At 49.0% G+C, this 18614-nt stretch overlaps 1 protein-coding gene across 7 annotated transcripts in view; it reads left to right on the forward strand.

The window, feature by feature from the left end:
* Positions 1–18614, forward strand: part of Vwa5b1 (von Willebrand factor A domain containing 5B1) — a 39333-nt gene that overhangs the window by 15276 nt on the left and 5443 nt on the right. For 3 of the 7 annotated variants that reach the window (XM_071617420.1, XM_071617423.1, XM_071617424.1), the window contains exons 9-19: positions 137–251; positions 1667–1852; positions 3721–3886; positions 5124–5314; positions 8921–9113; positions 9515–9829; positions 11817–11954; positions 14043–14165; positions 15802–15876; positions 16478–16547; positions 17227–17344. In XM_071617420.1, the coding sequence (XP_071473521.1) occupies positions 137–251; positions 1667–1852; positions 3721–3886; positions 5124–5314; positions 8921–9113; positions 9515–9829; positions 11817–11954; positions 14043–14165; positions 15802–15876; positions 16478–16547; positions 17227–17344 (1690 nt within the window). Of the gene's footprint in view, positions 1–136; positions 252–1666; positions 1853–3720; positions 3887–5123; positions 5315–8920; positions 9114–9514; positions 9830–11816; positions 11955–14042; positions 14166–15801; positions 15877–16300; positions 16375–16477; positions 16548–17226; positions 17345–18614 lie in introns of those variants that run through there. The other 4 variants (XM_071617426.1, XM_071617425.1, XM_071617421.1 and 1 more) reach the window with 4 other exon arrangements.

Below are 18614 nucleotides of genomic sequence, written 5' to 3' on the forward strand. Positions count from 1 at the left end.
GGATGGTCCTTCCTCCTCCTCCCTTGCCTCTGCCCCAAGACAGGACCAGCTCTGAGTTGGCTCTGTCTCTTTCCCCATCAGAGGCAAAGATCCAGAGGGCCTGGCAAGTAGCAGCCTCTCTGTCCCTGTCCCCCAGGTGCTATAGCTTTGGAATTGGACCCAACGTCTGCCACCGTCTGGTGAAAGGCCTGGCATCTGTGTCCAAGGGCAGCTCTGAGTTCCTGATAGAGGGGGAGCGGCTGCAACCAAAGGTAGGTAGAGGGGCCTCCCAGCCTCCTCCGGGGCTGGAATCTCAGAGACCCAGGCAACTCAGTGGGATTTCACCCCAAATCTGAGCTTTGCCCCAGGCCACACCACTCCCCAGTGGGAGCCTCAGAGGCAACAGCCACAGAGCAGGCAACTCTTGCAGCAGCCCCAGGACACTAGGCCTCCTGGTCTCCAGCCACTGGATCACATGCTTCATCCACTGGCCAGGCAGGATTGAGGCTCCTGAAGGAGCCGCCACCTTTATAGATTTGGAGCTGAGCTTGGAGTCATTTCTGGCCACACTTCTGATGCTGACCACAGTGGTTCAGAAGACTCTAAAGGACTCAGAGATTAGGAAGGCTGCCATCTTCTCTTCCTTCTTGCACATTTGTCACAAATAACCCAACCCTTAGGAAATCCAGGAGAAGGGACAGAATGGATTATTCTGGGGTTGCATCTCTGAAAGATAGGAGAGGGGGAAGCAAGAGTGAATTCATCCATTAGTGAATTAATCCACTGATTAAATTATAGCTCTTATAATCTAATTATTTCACCTCTGAACATGCCTACACTGTCTCACACATGAACTTTCAGGGGACCTCTCAAATCCAAACCCTAACACTGAGGCAGATCCACCATCTGTGAAAGGAAATGCGGGGGAAGCAGATTGGGCAGGAGCTTCCAATTGTGATGTTCTGGAAAAGTCTTAGGCAACTCAATGGAGCTCTGGAGCAAAGACTGCCCAGGCACTAGAATCTCTGCAATCATTGGTCTAGGGCTTCTAAGGAGAGGTGTGTTCTTGGCTCAAAAGCTAAAGCACTGGATCTGGAAGCTGTCACCAAACTACCTACATCCCTTGCAGCAAAAATGACATGGTCTTTCTGGAAAGAAGATTTGAGGATGTATCTACACCACAACCCCTAAATCATGTTCTCTGGGAAAGGGAATCAGTTTAGGGGATACTAACCCACAGTTGTCATCCATTGAACACCTGGCACATGGCAGACACTTCAAATCTGGTGTCTCTTAGAGCCCTCCAGCTACCACCTCCCACTTCAATGCAAGGGAAAACTGAGGCCCTGAGAGGTAAATTAACTTTCCCAAGATCCCTATCCAGTTCATGCTTTGATCGAAACCTTCCATGTTCCCTTGAGCTAGCCATAGCCAGACTTTGAGCCTCAGACTTTCTCCTTTTTATAAAATGTTCACCTTAGAGAAGATGAGAGCAAATATCCATCCCAATCCCGACAGTCCAGGAGTCTAAAAGGCTCAGAGGTGTGTCTATTGCTGAACAAGCCACCCTAGGCCTGCTGTCACTTCCTCCTTGCTGACACCCCCTCAAGCTCATATCCACACAGTCTTTATGTCCCTTGTCTGCACAACCCCTGCCCACACATCCATCCCACCTGTGTTCCAACAGATGGTCAAATCCTTGAAGAAGGCCATGGCCCCAGTCCTGAGCGACGTGACTGTGGAGTGGGTCTTCCCTGAGACCACGGAGGTCCTGATCTCACCTGTCAGCACCAGTTCCCTCTTCCCTGGAGAACGGTTGGTGGGGTATGGCATTGTGTGTGATGCCTCCTTGTACATCTCCAATCCCAGATCTGTAAGTATTCTAGAAATTTCCAGGGAGCCAGTGAGAGTCCAGAACCCATGCCCACAGATAACACTAGTGGCTAAGACTATTCATGTCATCTAGGAACTAACTGGAACAGGGTTCAAGTTGTAGGTATAGCTGCGAGGCCATGGGCATTTGATCATGATGACACTGATTAGTTGGGCGCCACCATGTCCAAGTGAACAACTTGAGGAACTTGTTTAAAATGCAGAGCTCAAGCCCAACCAAAAGACTATTGAATAAGAATAACTGAGGGTCTGGTCAAGGAATCTGCATTTGACATCACCTCCCCTAAATGATACAATGGACGCTTCCACTCAAGAACAACTACACTCAAGTTTCTTTGAACATTTAGCAATTCGTATCTCCTTAGATGAGCTTGTGTTTTATTTATTTATGGATAATTCCCTTGTATTTGGTGGCAGAAGTGGGATAAAAGCAAAGAACTTCTCAAAGGGAAGTGAAAATTTGTGCTAAAATGTGGGAGATTGGCTGATAAGCTCTTTTCTCACTTACCTACCTTCTTTAATGGGCCTCTCCATTACCCTTTAAAGAACTTCTCATCTTGATTGAAGGAGTTACAAACCCAATGCCTAGGGTGATTGGGCAGGTATAAATTGGATTTGTTGTAAAAATAAAAGGGACAAATGATATAATGGACAGCAGTCATCACTGAACTCACAGTTGGAGAGGCAATGAGGAATGGTGAGAGCTATGGTAAACCGGGTAGCCCTGTCTAATCTGGGCAGCTCCTACTCAGCTCTAACAAACTGCTGCCATGCAGGACCTGTATGTGGGCCTGTATTAAATGTGTTTCCAAGAGAAATTGGAACTTTATGTGAAATCTCCAAATTTTTGCATGTTATAGAAATTCTTAAGAGCCATTGTCAGGGTAAATGTTAACGTGTTGCGAGGAGCGAATTGTTCAACTGCAGGGAAAAAATGCTAGACAAGATGCTGTCCAAGTCTCTGTGCAACCCAGGCCCTCCTTGGAGGTCTGAAAGACAGCAGAGCATCATCAGACCCTCCCACCTGATGGAACCCAATAAAGTCATCAAATTCATTCTTCCTTTGTACCCATGACATTGGCAGATGTTGGATAAAGAGTACCCTCACCTGTCGGTGTCAACATGACCTGCCACAAACTTTATGGAAAGCAACCTAGAAATAACTAATGAAATTAAAAATAGATAAACCTCTCAACCCATGAATCCCACTCCTGGAACTCTAACTCAGAGAAATGAAAGAGATTTAATGGATTTGTGACCACCTATTTTTATGGTGGCAAAAATAAACATTCACAAAGTGAATGATTAACAATAAAGATGGTGGAATGTGGTACCATCGAATATTAAAGAGAATGTTTGATATGCAGGATTTCCAAAATGTTTTAAGTGCAAAGGTCAAGATACTGATAAATATAAGTGATATGGTCCAGTTTTCATGAAACACCAAAATGACCCTCAAAGCCAATATGTTTTACAACACACACACACAAACACACACACACACACACACACATTTATACCATGAAGAATGAAATTAAGGAACATTTGTTCATTTCGGTTACCTATTAGGAGATAGGAATGACATTTAGAATTACATTTTTAAAGTTTTTAATGAACAAAGTCAATAATTTAAAACATCAGCAACATAAATGATATGAAAAGATAGTCCCATTCTCCAGCTCTTGAACAGAAGTTTGCCTCAATTCCTTAAGCAAACAAGTTTTCCTTTTCCACTGGCTCCTCAGAGGTGAAACCCCACCCTCACTCCCACCCATACCCCTTGCCACCCAGTGGAAGTTCTTCCTGACATCTAGCCTCGCTTGGCCCTTTTTCCTCTTCTCCCTCCAGGACAAGAAGCGAAGGTACAGCATGCTGCACTCCCAGGAATCCAGCAGCTCTGTCTTCTACCAGTCTCAGGAGGAGGGACTTGGCCCAGACAGCGGAGACAGTGCCAAGAGTGTAGGGAAAACCAGAGAGACCAGGCCCTTCAGTGGTGACTCCACCTCTAGTCGCGGTATGCTCCCTTTTTCATAATGATGGCCACCTCAGTGTTTCGGTCAGCTTTTTAGCCACTGATCCCCAAAGACTTGACAGGAATAATTTTAGAAGGAAAAGTTTATTTGGGGCCTCACAGTTTCAGAGGTCTTAGTCCATAGAGGGCTGACTCTTCTGCTCTGGGTCCAAGGGGAAGCAGGACATCAGGGTGGAAGGGCGTGGCAGAGGACAGGAACTCAGGACCTGACCACTGGGAAGCAGAAAGACTGTTCCTCACCAGGGGCAAAATACATACCCCAAAGGCATGCCCCAGTGACCCACCTCCTCCAGCGCACGCGACCTGCCTACGGTTATCCACTCAGTTAATCTCTCTCAGGAGATGAATGCACTGATTAAGGCTCTCATAACCTAACGATTTCACCTCTAAACTTTACTTTCTTTTTGGGTCCAAGTTTTCTTGGGACACCTCATATAACACTTATAACTTACTAGCTGCAAAGCACTTTATAAAAACCATCTCAATGAATAATTAGCAGCCTGCAGAGGGAGGTACCATTATACCTATTTCACTGATGCAGACACTGAGATTTGGGGAATTAAAGCAATGTGGCTAAGTTCTCAGAGCGTGAAGGAGGTAGACAGAGCACAGATTGAGTCTAGACTTATCTCTTAAGTCCCTTTTCAGCTTTTGTTTCCATTCAAAGGTCATTTACCGATTATTACTCAATAAGGTTAGGCGGTAAGCACAAGATGAAGGCACAGGGGACACAAACATGGTACCGTCCTCCAGGACTACCTCTCCATCTGTGAGAGAGATACCACTGACCTTTGCTCTGATGGAAGCACAGCAACAGGGGCCACAACTCTGGGCATCCAAGGAGAGAAGAGAACATTCCCTCGAGTATAAAAAAGACTGCACGTGGGGACTGGTTCTTAGAAGTGAATAAAGAGAGAAGGTTCCAGAAACTTCCTGGATAAAGATGTGGAGGTGTGATACTTAAAAAGGGATACAGGTTGGCTTCTCATACAGTTTGGAGCACACTGTACCTTCAAAACGAGACAGAAGCGAGCGTCATTGGGAGGACAGATGAAGGCTAGATGAGGCAAGGCTTTGGATGCCAGGGAGGCACCTGCAGGTACAGCAATAGAGAACTTAGGAACTTGGAATGTTTCCTAATAGGAAAGGGGTATCCAAGCCCCTCTCTTTCCCCTCTGTCCTCCACCCTGACAGCTCCCTTCTCGCTGCCCCTGCCCAGGTATGGACCCCTCCCAGAGACGGAGAGCATACAGCACCAACCAGATCTCCAACCACAAGACCTGCCCAAGGACCACCACAGCCAGCGACCCCACAATGTCAGCCAGGAGACATCCACTGCGAAAAGCCAAGCTGCAGGATCTCACCAATCAGACCAGTCCCGATGCCCAGAAGTGGCCGATTGATTTGCAGGTACTCCAGCATGGCAGGTTGGTGAGGAACTAGGGGGGACCATGAGTGGGGAGAGCTGAGCCACAAGGAGAGGCCTGTCTATCACATAGATAGATGATGGATGGATGGATGGATGGATGGATGGATGGATAGAACACAGAGTCCAGATCTATCTGAATTTACATCATTAAGTTTCCATTTAAAAGATAATTTCCAATTACCTACAAGGACTAGGTAGCCACCAGCTTAGGGAGTGAGCCATTTCCTCCTATTTTTCAACTGTCCTACCCCCTAATGACACCGTCTAATAATGATGCTAACTTACCAATGAGATCACCTGCTCTCTGCACACAGCACTTCCCAGTTGGCAAGGCACATTTATCTGCATCTATTCTGTCATTAGATTTTATAGCACATCTGGGAGAGGAGGCAGTTTGGGGTCCAATCACTCCCACTCAGTGCACACACAGAAATTGAGGCTAGAGAGGTAAAGCAACTTACCCAGAGTGATGCAACCTGTCAGGGAACTGTAACCCAGGACCCTCTGTCTTCAAAGCTCCACTTTCCCCCCTGCTTCTCTTCCAATCCCAGCAGCTGGAAATTCACCCAGGACAGAGGGGATTTCAAGTCAGGGCTGGGTAGAAAGGTCACCTGGTGTTTCATGAAATCAGGTTTCTCACCTCAGCACCATGGCCGTGATAATTCTTTGCTGGGGAAGAGGGACAATCCTGGGCATGATAGAAGGTTTAGTAGCACCCTTGGCCTCTGCCCATTGGAAACCAACAACATCCCCAGTCATGACAACCACAAATGTCCTCAGACATTGCCACATGTCCCCTGGAGCTACATCAGTTGAGAACCAGTGTATTAAACCAAAGTGTGGTTTAACCCATTTCCTTGAGAATGGACTTCATGTCAACGTGCATGAGCTTGTGGTACCATAGAACCAGGCATGAACTCTCCCCAGTGTCCCTTCCCCATCCCAGATGCCACCTCAACCCTCCTTGCCTCCATAGATACCTACTGCCACCTTGTCTCCCTGAGAGCTCTCCTCAGTGCTTAGCCAGGGACCACCCCATGCAACCAGAAGGCACTGGCCTAGGAGTCAGGCAGACACTTCCTCACCTGCATCACTTAGCCTCTCTGAGCCCCAACTACCTCATCAGTGAGAGGGAGAGAGTAGCTATGTGGGTGATGGAGTCACCACCAACAACAGATATTTTGGGGGAGCCAACTCCAAGTGGAGGACTCTTCCAGCCATTGGCTGGTGGAGGATACAGTGCTGACCAGCCCCGAGCACGCAGTGGGCATCCGATGGCAGCTTTACTTGGCGAGAGCTGGGGCAGGTTGGCTTCCCTTGACTTCTCTTCACTTGCTCCCAAGCTCTTGTGGCCCACCTTTGCTCATCTCTTCCCCTTCCCACCTCTACCCACCCCTGACTTCTCTCCCAATCTGATTCTCCCCAACTGACTTGCACACATGTGCATTCTCTCTCTCTCTCTCACACACACACACACACACACACACACACACACTCCCTGCAGCCTCTGGCCTGTGAAGAACTGGATCTTAGATTCATCTGTTGCCGTGGAAACTATAGTAACTTGGGTTTCCCTCTAATCCAGTGTGGATGACGGTGAGGGCAGGGGTCTGACCCAGCATGGATCATGGTGAAGGCAAAGGAAGGAGGAGGAATCCCAAATCTCTGAAGGGGATGGGGTTAAGGATCCCTTGAGATCCAACAGTCATGGCCAGGTACCAGCTTCCATGGAGGCCATTCTAAAAGTGACCAATCTCCTCCTCCCACAGTCTAGTGCTATACCTAGAACCTCTGGTCCAGAAGCAGGAATGTCACCCCCATTTAATGGGGAGGCACATTCCCCCTCCCAATAAATATTTAATAGGAAAAAGCCCCATGGTTAATGGTTGACCCAAAAAAATTCTGTTACACATAGTAAGTGCCTTTGTTTTCCTCATCTGTTCCACTACCAGGGGATGTATGAGGTCCCAGAATTTTGAAATTCATTTTAAATTCATTTAATATTCTTCAGTTACGAAAATAAGACACACTCATCACTTGCAATAAAAATTCTCAGATAGTTCATTCAGGAATAAAGTACAAATAAATGTCCCCATTCCCTAGTCTAAACCACTTGATTTTGAGTGTCTCACACATGCACAACACACACATATATTTTTAACAATTACACATACAAACTCCTCTCCAACTTACATTTTAAACATCTTTTCATTCACTTTTTATATACAGTAAAATTACTCTTTCTGTAGAACAGTTCTGTGAGATTTAGCAAAAGACTTTTATGGTCACCACAATTCACCACAATTAAAATACAGAACTGTCACAACTTAATATTTAAAAATTAGTTTTATCTTGGACATCTTTCCACATTGGTATGAAGAAATCTCTTTTTGCTCAGTGTTGTGAGGTTCCCTTGTACAGATGTAACATACCCTATTCACCCTCCCCTGCCGATGGATCGGTAGCTTCCAGATTTTTACTTTTACAAATTATGCTGCAACAAATATTCAGTGCTTGCACATAGATACTTATGCCGTTGTGGATTTCTAGAGGACTGAATTCCTAAAAGTGGAATTGCTGGATCTCAGGGATTTGTTCATTTTAATTGTTGCTAAATAATTGCTTAATTGTTCTCCCACCGTGTGTACCAATTTGCACTCAAACCTACAGCCCAGGAGAGACTCTGGGTCTCTCCTGTATTTGTCAATCTGCTAGACTGTTTTAATTTCCATTGCTCTACTTTTTCAGGAGGCTAAGCTTCTTTATGGGTTTATTGGATCGTTTTGCTATAAACTGCTTATGAACACCCTTAACCCATGATTCTATTAAGCTTGTCTTTTTTCCTCCAGTGATTTATAAGAGCATTTTCTTAAAAATGATCTTTGTCATGCATCTTGTAAATGTTATTTCCCAGTTAACCACTTTCCTTTTGATGTGTGTACCAGCACAAGAATAGATAGATTAAATCATCAAAATGGAACAGAAAGCTCATAAATAAGTCCAAATGGGCATCTGTGTTGGGAGAGAGGTGGGGAACTGATAAACTGTAGGGACTCAATGGATAAACTATTCAGTAAACAGTGTTGAGGTTTGTACCATTTGGAAAATCAAGAAAAATCTGGTTTCTGTCTCTAAAGTAAAACAAATTTCATGTGATTCAAAGTTTTAAACATACAAACAAAAATAAAAATTCTAGAATATTGTTGCGTGGGAAAGACCTTTTAAGCATGACATATGGGAAGACATAAGGAAAAGGGTTGACAAATTTTAACCACACACATAAAAAATGTTAAACTTTATCCCCCCCCAAAAAAAAAATAGGTTTAGAATTATTCATGCTATGTGATTTTTCATGGTTGTTTTGGTTTGGGGTTATGTTTGTTTGTTTTAGTTTTTGGCTTAGAATTTATCCATCATTTGGTTGATATTTCTCATGAGTAATAGTTACTGGGTCCTGGATAAGGCAGTGCCTCAGGGGAGTTGCAGTGCCCAGGGAAAGAACCATCATTGGGGCAGGAGGGTCTTGCCACCACTGGTTCGGGTTCCTCCTCCTCCTCCTCTTCCTCTTCCTCTTCTTGTGCCCATAGTCCTTCCCGAACAATGGCCAGGAACTCAGCCGGGGCCCCAGACTTCATGGCCCAGGGGCCCGCAGGCCCTCTCTGCTGCCCCAAGGCTGCCAGCCCTTCCTGCTCTTGGGCCAGGAGCCCCAGGCCTGGGGACTCACGGATCCTGGGTCTAGCCTGAAGCCTGTTCGGGACAGTCGCAGCCCAGGGGACTTGGGTAAGTGTAGGAAGGTCCAGAACCTGGCTCGGGAGGAGGAGGAATCCTTGGTTGTGATTCCCCAGAGGGCCAATGCCTATCTGTCCCCTGAGGGTTTGTTGTGGCCCACACTGCCCTGAGGACCTCACCAATCCCACCTTCTCCATTCAACCTTACCTTTCTTTGTGCAGCCTGATCCATCCTCTGCCCAAGTGCCCCTACCGGGCCCCCTCAGGTCCTGGCTTCCTGGGAAGTGGATCTGTCCCTTTCTGGGAGACAAGCTCATTCCACCTAGTTGTCCTAGAAAAGAAGTTGTCTGCCCCCTGGGAAGGGAGACTGGGTTCTACTTGCATAGGGATGACTTGCACCATGGGGAAGGATATATCCTCTAGGGGGTGACCATCTTGTCCCTGGGCCCACAGAACCATCCCATCACCCCTCCGCCTTCGAGACAGAGCTATCCTCGGACTGGGAGCCCACGGCCGAGTCTGAGGAGCTGGGCAGCTCCAGCAGGCCCACCACCCCAGGCCTGATGCTGGGCAAGGCTCTGGTCAAAGGCCTGCAAGAGAGCCAACGCTTGCAGTGGGAAGTGATCTTCGAGCTGGGGCCCCCCGGCCCGGAGCGGGGCAGCGCGCGCGACGCCGACCTGTGGAGCGAGACCTTCCACCACCTGGCAGCCCGCGCCATCATCCGCGACTTCGAGCAGCTGGCTGAGCGCGAGCGCGAGATCGAGCAAGGTGAGCCCACGCCCTTGCATCCTAGCCCCACCCAGTGCTCCACCCACTCCAAGACCCCGCCTCCTGTAGCCCCGCCCAGCGCCCGCCCACTTCCCTCCACGATCCACCCTCCCTCAGCGGGCCTCCAGGCCCCACCCCTTCCTTATCTCCCCGCCCTCCCACGGCTCCACCCACTCTCCTCCCGCCTCCGACCCTGCCCCTCCGCATTTCTCTCCAAGCCTGGTTTCAGCCCTGCTCTTAGCTGGTGCCCCCTCAGTCTCCCCACCGCCTCCCTCTGCCTGTGCTCCATCTCTGCCTCCCACCGCTGCCTCCAGGTGCCTCCCCTCACCACCCACCCGGGGCTCCACCCGCTCCTGGATCAGCCAGCGTCCCCCTACCTCCAGGTCTCCCTGCCACCATCCCTGGGCTCCTCCCAGCCCCATGGGTTGATCCATCCTCTTCAGCCTCCTTCCCATTTCCTAGGCCCCCAGTACCCTATCACGGCAGTGCTTCTCCCCTGCAGTGTCCCCTGTAGAGCTCCGGAGACAGAAAAAACGTGATAAACATTGGAATAGCCTGTGCTCTCCTCTGGGACAGTCCTTTCCCACAGGGCCCTAGACCTGTTGGTCCACACACCTACTGAGAATCAGCCAGGGCCGGAGCGGGGTTTTGACCCTGTAGACTCAGCAAAGGGAGCAAAAGAGATTCCACCCTTCCCCACCAAGGAGGGCTTGACACAGGCTAGCAGAGAGGTGGACATTAATCAAACAGTTACACAATAAGTGATTATTTTGTAAACAATAGAGTTTTGTACAAATAAAAAGTTATGCAACTTCCAAGCTATCACTCCAACAAAGACATTTATCCAACTAAACATCTTTAAAAGTATCCTAACAATGTACAAATGCATTCACAACAGAATCTACTGATTAAAACACTCCAACAAAGAACCTACAACAGAATTTCCAGATGCCTACAATAGTTTGTAGATTTGTTTGGTTTACAGTTGCATATATTGCCTTGTTTTAAGAAATGTCATTAATACAAATGTATGATTTATAATATCCCCATTATGGCAAGAAAGAAAAATACATTCATAAAATAAAATGTCTTTCAGGTATTTATGATGCCAAGTATTTAAATGATTATTCTTACTATGACATAAAATAATACTCATTTAGTAATAAAAGATAAGAACAAATACGTACTTGAGTGCATTTTTCCTAAATGCTATTAAGAAGAAACCCACGGATGAAGCCACTGTACAATAGAAATGGACTGAGGGGAGTTCATTTAGTCCAGAAATTGGGGCATTTTTCTTCCAAGTAGTATCTTTAGGATCTTGATGGAGCACATTTGGAGAACAAAAGGAGATTATAGAGTTGTATGATTTCTTTGACTGAAGTTTATGTTTTATTTACATAATGTTGTTTATACTTTATTTATATTTGAATAATGCCTGTTAGTTTTTGCTTCTGTGGGCACTTCTTACAGTTTACCAAGCACATTTCCACCTTTTATCCCCTTGACTCTTCACACAGCCAGAATCTCAGGTTCCATTACTAATCTGCTGGGTGACCCAGCATTCTCACCCTCCCTCTCTGATATTCAATCTTCTTGGCAGTTTAATGGGTCAGGTAGGTGGCTCCCACCCACCCCTATGAAGTCCTGTGGCAAGGTTTCCATTCGACATCTGCAAAATTAAAATATAAAAACAAACAATATCGTTTATTTAAGAATTAACACTGAACTTATTTAAGGGAATTAGCTCTCTTCTCAGCTAATGGGTTTACTTTTTACATGAAAACATCCTTTATTTTGTGAAATGAAATGATGGTCGTTTTCTTAACATCTTTGATGAGCAAGTGGGCGACCCCTTGATTTTCAAGGCCTATTTCATCCCAAAGATGGGGACCACCGTGGAGGAGCCCTCTTTTTAGCTTGCAGAGCTTCTCTGTCCTGCAGGACTTCCCAAGACCAAGCAGTGACTCCGGTTCCTCCCCTGCAGGGTCCCATCGTCGCTACCAAGTGAACGCTGTGCACACCAGCAGGGCCTGCAATGTCATCAGCAAATACACAGCCTTCGTGCCCGTGGACGTGAGCAAGAGCCGGTACCTGCCCCTGGGAGTGGAGTATCCCAATTCCGGTAAGGTGGCTGGCCGCCGGGCACTGCTGAGGCCACCCAGCCCCAGGGACTGGAGGAGGGGTTGAGACACAAAGGAGCACGAACCTGCAGGGAGACGCAGGGCGGGGCCTAGAAGCAGGAAGCACCCAGCACCCATGGTCCACCCTCCACGGGGCAGGGGACACATCAGTCTCCATCCTACTCACTTTTCCCACCAAATGAAAATTACTTTACTGGGTTCCCCCCCCCCAAAAAAAAGGGGGGGGCAGGGGCAATGCTATGTTGTTCTTGTAGAAAATTCCCAAGTATAGAAAGATAAAATAACTTTCTCTTGACGGGTATCTACACGTAGAGAAATCAAAAGACAGATAACGTTACAATGATGGGAACATCTTGATATGTGCTGTCGTTTACCAAAGCTGGGTATGTAAAAATCTATCGACGAAGGGGAATCTAGGTGCTCATTTAATAGTCGTAGCATATTCTACAGCAGAAGAATGTGATTTGATGATCAGCTATTCGTCCAAATAGCCAATTAGGGGGTGGGGCTGTGGCTCAGTGGTAGAGCACTTGCCTAGCACATGTGAGGCACTGGGTTTGATCCTCAGCACCACATTAAATAAATAAAGTTATTACATCCATCTAAAATTTTAAAATATATATTTTAAAATAACAGCGAATCAGAAAGCATCCCAAAGTGCTTTGTATATATTCTAAATCATTTAACTCTCAAAAAAATAATTCCGCAGAGTAATTGTATTACGAGCATTTTATAGATGGGACACAGGGGCAGCGGGTGGTTAAGGAACTTGCCTGAGGTCACACAGAGTGACAAGCAAAGCCAGGCTTTGAATCCAGTGCCCTGGCTCCAGAGTCTCTTCTCACTGCCTTTTAAGATTTGTCACATTTTGAGCCTATTTAGACCTGTGGTTGGCTTCTCATTTGGTGACTGGAAATTCTGCTGCAAAGAACATCTTGGTGCACCTGTCTGAGAAGTAGGCCTTCCGTGGCAAGGGCGCGCCCATCTAAAATCCCGGTGCACGTTCCACACTGCCCCTCGCCCTCCAGGTTCCTTCCCACCCCTCCTCTCCAGCACTGAGTACTGTTTACCTTTCTAAACTCTGCCCACCTAGTAGAGGAGAAAAGACTCTCTCTGGGGCATTCCTTTAATTTTTTTATGAGATACTTTACATATCTCTGAACTCTGTGCTGCTTCTTTACTGGATTTCATTTTCCTGTTCTTTGCAGTTCCTTTTTTTTTTTTTTAACACAGAACTGCAAAAAAAAAAAAAAGTGTTTGAAACAAAATGGGCCCTTTCTCCCCCCTCCTGTCCCTGTCCCCTTTTCTCATCTGTGGTACCTAAATGATCAGTCACCCATCCCTCCATCACTGCTGATTGCTGCCAGCAGCCGTGGATGGCAGGCTGTGGCCACTGCATGTCCCTTCATGTTGCTAGGACGCCTCTCCCTCCCACCCATCTCCCGCTGTCTGCTAACATGCGAGGTGCACCCCGAAGGTCGAGGACCTGGCCCGCATCTTAACCCAAGTCCCAGAGCTCCCTAGGCCTGGACCAGCACCTCCCCACGTGTGTGTGTGTGTTCTGAAAAATTCAAACTCTAGTTTCTCGTCCTGCGAATATCCATTTGACCCAAAAATGGGAAGTCCCAGGTCAGGAAGTATATTTAGTGACCAAGAACATTCTCTGCGGCAGAACCTCTGAGAGCCCTTAGTATGCTCATGGACTGCGGTGGGAGGAGGAGAATGGTGTGGTCTGGAGAAAACCAGCCCTTTAACTTCCTGGAAACCTTGCTGTTTCACCCACATCATCTCAGCAGTGGTATCCACCTGGCCACGCAGAGATGGTTATTCCCATTCTCCAAGGTAGGGAATCTAAGGGTCAGAGTGGACCACATCCCATCTGGCTAGGAAGGGCTGAGGTTCCAACCCAGGTCATTTTATTGCTCCAGAGCTTATGGTTTGGCCTTGTACTCTGCTCTCCTGCTTTGGGATCATTGTGAGTGGAAGCCAGAGTTGTTTCTGCAGCCTTTGGGAAGGAGACAAGACAGGCACATGTGCACCACTGATCCTTCTCCTTGTGCTCCATGAAGGTGCCCCGTTGCGGATGATCAGCCTTTCCCGACAGTGGAGAGGCGCTTCTACTGGCCTCGGACAGTCCCAGATCACACTCAAAGAAGACTCGGCCGCCGGAGACTGCAAATTTCAGACCCTAAGTAAGAGCCACGTGGGGTATGTTCAGAAGCCCAGGACCCTGAAGTTCCTGCACCCCCACGTCTGAGGCCCCAGAGGCTTCTCTGAGTCTGTGCTCTGGACTCCTTAAGCAGGGCCAGCACCAGGCCAGGCCTTCCAGGGCTGTCTGAGGCCTAAGATGGGCAGAGGGCCTTCACATGGGTCAAGCACGGCGCCACTGACATGGCTCTGTCTTTGGGGAGGCAGCTGCAGGGTGCCCAGGAGCAACAGGGCCTCCCTGCACATCTCCCCTTCCCACGTGCACTAACCCCAGGGGCTGGTCCACCCTCCAGGCTCCGAGGCTGCCCCCAGGCTCTAAATGCCAGGAAACCTAATAGACTGATAGGCAGCCTGAGCCAGCTCTAACCCTCTCCGTGGCACCCTCACATGCACAGTGAGGAGGCCCTGCCTTCTGCCATGCATGAGGAGGACATCAGAGGTCCCCTGTGGCCACCAGCTCAGTCGTCCACACTGTGAGAATGTTTTATCCACACTGTATGAGGTGGCAGAAACCCAAAGCTGCTCTTCCAAATTAAAGCATTCTGCCCAGTGCTTGGCCCCTGTGGCTTCCAAACCCCAGGGGCACCTGCTCCACCCTAGAGCCAGGCTGAACCTCCAGGGAATTTCCCATCTACCCCTTCCTTCGCCACAGTTCATCTCTTGGTGGCCAGAGGCTTTGACCAAAATCACAAATCCCTTTCTTTCCATTGTCCCTCTATTTATACCCTTCAAACTCTGAACTCTTATCTACCCCACCTCTCCTCTCTCCCTAAGGAAGGTGATGGCTAACATTGAGAGTTTTCTATGCACTGGACACTGTTACTATCCAGGTCTCCTCATAACCATATTGAGAAGGATCGTTTTCGTTTGTTTGTTTCCCAATTAAGATATGAGGAAACTGAGGTTCAGAGAGGTTAGGTGACTCACTTGAGATCACACAGCTGATATGTGAAGGAACCAAGATTTGAACCCAGTGTTTGGCCCAGAGGCCATGAGGTTGAGCATCATCCTATTTGCCTCCTGGTCCCCTCAGTGAGTCAGCCATTAGTCTCTAGTTCACTCTTGTGCTGGTTTCTCAGGGTCACCCACAAAACTCTACCTGGGTCCTTATAGTGTGAACAGTCTCATTTGGGGAGACAGAAGCTTTGCTGCACATATTTGTCCATGTAGCTTTTCTGTCACCGGGATACTCCCTTAGAGTGGATGGTCCAGTTCATTAACCCTTGCAATGGCAATTATAAGACTAATCACCTTAATTGTGTGTTAGAAAATAGTCTGTGCAGTTGTTACCCCCATTTTACAGGTGAGGAACTGGGACTCAGAGCCCCTCAGGAAGTCCGTGCCATGTTCTGGCGCCTCCTCAGGGAGGCACAGCCCTGGGAGGAGATGCCCACCTCTGCCCCCAGCCACTAAGCCCCCGTCCCTGTTGGGTGGGCAGCTGAGCACTTAGCCAGGCACTAGCATGAGCTGCGTGCCATCTCCTTCAATCCTCACGATGACACTGTGACTTGGGTTAGCTCCAATTGCAACCAAACTTATAAAGAAAGTGACTGGGCCAAGTGACTAGTCCATGGGGGCGTCAGGATTTTCACCCGGGCTCACTGGCTTCCTGCATTGTAGCCAAGGAGGAAAACCCCTCTGCGTCCCTTGGCGAGATCCTGTGTCCCAGTCGGGATAAGCACGCTGCTTCGGAAGGTGAGTGAGCAGCCGGGACTGGCTCTCCTAATTAAGACGGTGACCGTGGTGGGTCCTGGGATCAGAAGGAGACCTCAGCACCAACACAGTGCTGGGGACTTTATTGATTCTTCAAAAACCCTTGTAAGAGCAGAAGAGGATTATCCCCAGTTTAAAGATGGGGAAACTGAGGCTTGAACAGGTGAAGCCCAAGGTTACACAGCAAGTTGGTGACAGAGCTAGGCCTGGAGTCAGGCCTCCCAATTCCAGCTGAGGGGCCACTGTACCACCCCACTCTGCCCAGTACGCTCCAGCAGTGTGCAGGGCAGAGTGTCAACCCACTGTTCCCCATTTGGTATGCTGATGTGAAGCTTTCCCAGCTCCCAGAATAGGCCAGGGTCCACCCCTCAAGGACGTTTGGAGGTCAGTTTCTTATATATTCCAGGCTTCTCTTCACCAGCTGGCTCAGAAGCACCTGCCTGGTGGTTAGCTCAGATCTCTCGAGGCACAGGGATAGAGGCAAGTCCCTTCCCCTCTCTGGGCCTCTATTTCCCCAGCTGAGCAGCGAGCAGTTGGACAGGTCACCTACCGGGCCTCAGTCTGTCATTCTGTGGCTCCCCAGGTCCCCTGCACAACCTGTCCACCACTGCTCTTTCCTCCTTGAAGGCCTCAGAAACTGTCTTTGGGTCCAGGTAAGTGGAATTTCTAACGGGGAAATGGTGGGGGCTCTACTGCACCCTCTTTTCCTGGGGTTGGCCCTGGCTGCAAAGAACAAAGGCAGGTCCAGCCGGACACTGAGATAGTGGGGTCGCTGTCTTCCAGGGCTCATGCTGCCCCAACACCCCCGACTCAGCCACTGTTACCGCGTCTCTCACATTTCCCATGGTCTCTCCGAGTGCCCGTGTCCCTGGGAGGGCTGGCCTGGGATTCTTCTGGTCAGTGGGCTGGTCATGGATACAGCATCAAAAGAGGGTCACACGCCGGGCGTGTGGCACATGCCTGTAATCCCAGTGGCTCAGGAGGCTGAGGCAGGAGGATCATGGGTTCAAAGCCAGCCTCAGCAACAGTGAGGCACTAAGCAACTCAGACCTTGTCTCGAAATAAAATACAAAATAGGGGGATGTGGCTCAGTGGTTGAGTGCCCCTGAGTTCAATCCCTGGTACCCCCCAAAAAACAAAAAGAGGGTCATATAAGAACTTGAACCTGTTCTTGTGCTGCCACTAACTCACTGAGGCCTCCGTTTCCCCAGCTGTCAAGTGAGGGAGGCTGGAGGAGGCCATCTGTCGGATCCTTCTGCCTCTGGCTTTCACAGGCTTCTGGGGGGCCCTGGGGGCTGGGATGGCCGGGGACACTTGCCTTTACCCACACAGGCTGACTCTCAACAATTCCAGGCTGCTGAGCCGAGCAGCCAAGGGCTTCCTGAGAAAGCCACTGGTCAAGACTCCAGAGGCCAGCCCGGGGAGCCAGAGTTTTGACTACTTGCCACTGGTGAGTACCCCCACCCTGCCTCAGAGCCCCTCCAGCCCCGCCTGTGAGTCTCCACCATCCTTCCCCTACCCAGAGGGAAGGAGACCTTGTCTTAGAGTTCAGATCCCCGGTTCTGGAGCCTACTAGAGAGCCCCGCTCAAGTAGCCAGCAGGACAGAGGGAGTTAGCATGAGTCCCCCCATCCAGGTGGTGGGGTGGTCTGGGGTGTCGCTAGAGGCCAGTGCTGGCATCATGAAAACTTCTATGCAATCTGCTATCTTCACCCTAAAAATTCACAGGAATTTTGCATTCTACTTAACATCTATGTGTGTCTGTTTTTCAGTACATAAAAATAAGTCTTGAAATGACTCACAAGTGAGTAAAATTAACACCCCAGGGACACGCACCACGTTTAGCACATGGCTCTGCAGATGCCCCACATGCTGCAGTGGGTGAGGAGCCCAGGTCTGGGGTGGGCTATCTGGGCCTCTAGGACTTGGGGAATCACAGGGTGTTCAAAGGAGGAGCACAGTTTACACCTTGCTGCCCGGCACTTGTCTCTGTACACCCAAGGGCACAGTGTCATTTTGAATCCCTCAAAATGCATTCATGCACTCAGCAGTGAGCCAGGCTACTGTGAGGCCCTGGAGAGACAGCCGTGAACTAGATAAATGCAACTAGGTAAACTAGTTTCCTGGGACTGCATGGCTGAGAGTCCCGTGGGACCCAGACGAGAAGCCAGGCATTTTGGTGGTGGGAAATACAGGGGGTAACAACCCAGACCTGAGAGGGGGGCAGTGCCAAGATCAAGCATGACTTCCCAGAAAAGGTCATGGCTAAGCCAAGCCCAAAGAATGAGGAGCTGCAGCCTACGTACGGCCTGGAGAGGAGAGAGCGAGCTTGGCGGCTAGGGAAGGGAGAGGAGCGGGGGATGAAAGCCCGGGCCAACAGGGGCAGGTCGCACGGGGCTTTGTGAATCATCTCCTGAACTTACTTTAATAGAAAATTGAAAACATGGAACTGAGTATTCAAAAATGCGCTCTCTATGCCTTCTGAAGATTCCCCTGGGTGCAGGGCAGATGGATTGAGGAGGGAAGGGGAAAGAGGAGAGAGGGGCGCATCAGGAAGCAGAGGGTGCACGGCAGAGCCATTCAGAAGGTAGACTCCTCTTGGGATTGGAAACTGATCGGTGTGCAGGGTCGGAGAGGGAGGAGGAGGCCAGAGTCCCCTGGATGTCCTGGACAGTCAAAGTGGCCAAGCTGGGCCGGCCCACCCAACCAGATCAGGAGGCA

Source organism: Marmota flaviventris, chromosome 10, assembly GCF_047511675.1.
Source record: "Marmota flaviventris isolate mMarFla1 chromosome 10, mMarFla1.hap1, whole genome shotgun sequence".
In the NCBI taxonomy this organism is placed as follows: Eukaryota; Metazoa; Chordata; class Mammalia; order Rodentia; family Sciuridae; genus Marmota; species Marmota flaviventris.